Source organism: Cyprinodon variegatus, unplaced genomic scaffold (genome assembly GCF_000732505.1).
Source record: "Cyprinodon variegatus isolate N-32 unplaced genomic scaffold, C_variegatus-1.0 Scaffold379, whole genome shotgun sequence".
In the NCBI taxonomy this organism is placed as follows: domain Eukaryota; kingdom Metazoa; phylum Chordata; class Actinopteri; order Cyprinodontiformes; family Cyprinodontidae; genus Cyprinodon; species Cyprinodon variegatus.
In genome coordinates this window covers 346364-350351 of record NW_015150832.1, presented here as the reverse complement: position 1 = coordinate 350351, position 3988 = coordinate 346364, and the positions used below count along the sequence as shown (strand labels likewise).

General features: G+C 38.2%; 1 protein-coding gene across 2 annotated transcripts; it reads left to right on the top strand.

The window, feature by feature from the left end:
* The first annotated feature begins 605 nt into the window (after positions 1–605).
* LOC107092378 (chromosome unknown open reading frame, human C14orf1) lies at positions 606–3664 on the top strand. Of its 2 annotated transcripts, none has more exons than XM_015386829.1 (5): positions 606–739; positions 854–1086; positions 2676–2766; positions 2844–2962; positions 3082–3664. In XM_015386829.1, the coding sequence occupies exons 2-5, from the start codon at positions 954–956 to the stop codon at positions 3168–3170; spliced, it is 432 nt and encodes a 143-aa protein (XP_015242315.1). In that variant the 5' UTR covers positions 606–739; positions 854–953; the 3' UTR covers positions 3171–3664. The 2 variants fall into 2 exon arrangements, with proteins under 2 accessions (XP_015242315.1, XP_015242317.1); XM_015386831.1 differs by having other exon boundaries at positions 615–739; positions 876–1086.
* The last annotated feature ends 324 nt before the right edge of the window (positions 3665–3988 follow it).

The following is a 3988-nucleotide window of genomic DNA, read 5'->3' as shown; positions in this document are numbered from 1 at the left end:
AATTGTTTATGATTTAAAAGGACAAACAACAAGATTTTGACAACTACAAGACAGGAAACCAAAGATGGCTCAAGTTCAGGAAATAGGGGAATTGGGCATACAACCCATTGTTGTGGCAAGGAAATGTATTTTAATCAAGCATAATCATAAATTCAGAAAGAATACATATTTTCTGTCTTGTTAAGATCTCCTTTTTCCATACCTATCCAGCCAAAAAAGCTTCTTGTATTGCATGCTTTGATGCAGCTTCAAAAACTGTATCTATAAATAAAATATAAAATTCTATAAATACAATATGAAATTATCAAGAATAATAAGCCCATGTTTCAAGAAGAAACAACTTACAGAATGAATACATTAAATTAACTCTTCCAATGTAATACAATTCGATAAAACATGTTCAAATCTACCTGTCAGTTCCCTAACCATAGATATGAATGGCTCTATCTATATTACAAACACTAACCTGATGTCTATCGTTCTAAAGGAATTGGTGAAATCTCATTGGTCAGATAAGAAGGTGGGCGGTAGCTCAAGATTTATGAAAACCAATCAGAATAATGGTACGATTGAATGGAGTCATTTTTGGAGGTTTCTCATTGGTTCGCTCTGAGGGCAAAGATAGGGAAAAATTCTCAGTGCTAAATGCAGCAATGCTCTGTTGTTTAGGCTGTTTGTTGGTTAATATTAACAGATCGTCTTTCAGAAACTAAACGACGCAGTAGTTCGGCGGACGCCGGTGGGTAACTTCATGAAAAATTCACGATTTTGTTTGTTGGAAAATAAATCTTATTGAGAATTTAAGGCAATATTACCCTGCTTAGAGATCTAATGCTTTATAATCTCCTGACAGATGACCTTGAATGTGTTTTAAACCGCTGCTGGCAGTCTGAGGTTTCCTGCCCTGCTATGAGTAGACGGACTGGCGGACAGGTTCAGCACTGACAGCAGACATGAGCCGCTTTCTGAACGTCCTCCGGAGCTGGCTGGTGATGGTGTCCGTCATCGCGATGGGAAACACCGTACAGAGTTTCAGGGACCACAGCTTCCTCTCAGAGAAGCTCTACACGGGAACACCAGAGTTTGGTGAGCATCATGTGGTTAAAGGATGCATTCATGCTCAAATATAAACTAGAAAAAATCCCTAAAATTCATTATTCAATATTGAATGAACAAGGAAAGCAGGGGGTAAAATTTTAATATGCTATGTTAAAAATTGATTTCTGGTTAGGATACATTAGAAAACCTTCTTTAGCAGATTATGCGTCAGCTTAGGGATTTATAAAGATCTCAAAAAAATTTGCAATCTGACAAGTGACTGTATCAGTGCAGCTTTCCAATCATCTCATACCAGCTGTGATGCACAGAGCTGGGGGTGACATGGTGTGGGGATCCTGCAACAGCATAAATATTGGTAAGCAGAGACAGCATTCGCTTACGGGCCCACGCAAAGCCGTAACAACGCAACAATAGGCCCATAAGCAACATTATCTGAGTGGGCCCCATATGAAGTTCAACTCCCCCTCCAACCCGAAATGTTCCCCATTAGGGGTGTAAATAATAGTCATTTTGTATCGATCCAACAGCCGACGATCCAATGCATCGAAACGTCCGCAAGAGTACCGATTAATTTTTTATTTTTTTTCTCCCTCCGGTCTATTTTTACAATTTGAGAGAGGTGTAGCGGAGCGTCTGTGGAGGGGGCGGGACATCGCAAGATCATAAAGTGATGATCTTTGCAGATGTAATGGTGCAAAAAATTCCTCTTAAACCCACCTGATACTAAAGCAACTGACCGCACCGGACCATATTTATACCGCAACACATGCCAGATTTCAACATGATGGTGAGTCATTTAAACACGACACCAATAGCAAAGCAGACAGTGGTACCTGCGGTTGTTGCGGTTCGATAAGCATCTCCCTGAAATTAGTTTTTGGAACTTGGGATGTCTGCAACATGTGGTGGTGCGCCGTCACCAATGGTTCCATTCAAGGTGCGCAGTCACTTTTTTTCTGGGTTAGATGTGTGACCATATACTACTTATAGTACTACTCATAGAATTGCATAATTGTATCTTCTTGGTCGATTTATGGAACTGTCGCCGTATCCTGAACCTTTATCACGTTTTGTACTTCATATGGGGCCCACCCAGATAATTTAGCTTACATTGTTGTGTCGTTACGCCATTGGCATCCAGGCTGACCATTCAGAATTCCAGCATGAGTCAGAAGATGCTTTGGGAACATTTCAGACCATCCATAACAAATTTAAAGCTTAACTCTAAATATATGCATCAAAAAATCTTTTAGTCCATCCATCCATCTGATGGATGGATGGATATAAGAAAGTGACCAACCATCTGACAGGTTAAGGGGAGGCGTAGTAAAAAACTGTCCTCAGATGGATGTCAGTGAGATACCTCACAGGAGAGGGTAGAGTCCCCTCCTTTTTCCTCTGCAAGAAAACATCTCTGTACAGATTTTGAAACATTTAATTTTATTGTTTCGCTAAAATATATGTTCCAATTTCTGCAACAACCAGAGGTTGATTAAAACAGCAAATTACAGGTTTATGATCATGTAACCTATCAGAAACAGATCTGAAACTCAGAGTTGTACCTCATATACCTACTGCTTTATCATGCCCCACCCTTCACTCCCCTTTACTTTCAGTAAATGGTCTCCAAGCTCGAACATTTGGTATCTGGACGTTGCTGTCATCGATCATCCGCTGCGCCTGTGCTATCGACATCCAGAACAGAACGTAAGCCTTCCAGTTATGGTTTTAAAAATCTTACATGCTTTTGGCTCACAGTATTATGTTCATCTTGGCTCCTACAGACTCTATCACATCACTTTATGGACGTTCGTTCTGGCACTGGGTCATTTTCTCTCCGAAGCATTCATCTATAAAACTGCACCGCTCACTATTGGAGTCATGGCACCACTTATGGTTGCAAGTAAGCATAGAGTTATAATTCCTTTACAGAACTACTTGTAATATTTTAAATTTTGAAAATATTTAATATATAAGTTACTGATATGGGAAGCATCAAATCTTGTTTTTTTTTCATTTCAGGTTTCTCAATTATAGGAATGCTGATTGGATTCCAGTGTTTTCCAGAGACTCAGGAAGAAGTGGGAGCGCGGCAAAAGAAGCGAAACTAGTTTCCTCCTATTAGCCAAATCCACCACCAGCACACGTACCGACTGTTGTATCCAGAAGGATGAAGCTCATGTTAATTATTTACCAGACTTTGTACTTCACTCTTTACTTAAAAGTATATTTTATTGTTAACAGTGCAGCTTTAAGGTTATTTACAGTTTACTGATTGTGAATTAAAACGGACAATATTATACTGGATTAAGCCACATATATAGTCAGTTTGTATTCAATTTTCTTGTCTATTTTTCCACTTTTCCAGCATCATTAATTTTCTTGAACTTCTGTTCAGATTTACCAAAAAAACCCATCATAACTACACAACGAATAACAGCGTTTCAACAGGTGTTGTAGCTGCATTTTGGTTTTTACTTTGTGCCCTTAAGGTTTTTTTCTGCTCTTAAAAAAAAAGAAAATAAAACTTTTTGATGTTTTATACTCTTGCAATAAAAAAAAGAATGTATTTTTGAAATTGTAAATCTAGAGTAATTTAGACTTATGAAGGAGTAATTGTTTTTTATCTTTTGAAACGCATCACCCATCATAAATTTGAGTTCAAACTGAACTTTTTCCCCCAGTATTCAGTTTAATTTCCTCTGAATCTAAAACCTAAACATGTGGACTTGGTTTTCCTCAGGATTCACAAATACAGAAGCTGATTTGGTTTTTCAAAATATTTACATTGTTCTATTATAGTTCATCCACTTTCAGCGTGCGTCTCTAATGCAGTTTAATGCTTTGTGTTTGCCGGTAACTTTGCATCATTTGTTTTGAAAGGTTCCACTTATCCTTTAAATTACCTTTATGGTTCAATCCTGTGTGC

Excerpts from the sequence above, each read along its gene's own strand:
- LOC107092378 (XM_015386829.1), top strand. The coding sequence starts at position 954 with ATGAGCCGCTTTCTGAACGTCCTCCGGAGCTGGCTGGTGATGGTGTCC. Across the intron at positions 1,087-2,675 it reads CACGGGAACACCAGAGTTTG|TAAATGGTCTCCAAGCTCGA; the intron begins GTGAGCATCATG and ends CTTTACTTTCAG. Across the intron at positions 2,767-2,843 it reads ATCGACATCCAGAACAGAAC|ACTCTATCACATCACTTTAT; the intron begins GTAAGCCTTCCA and ends TGGCTCCTACAG.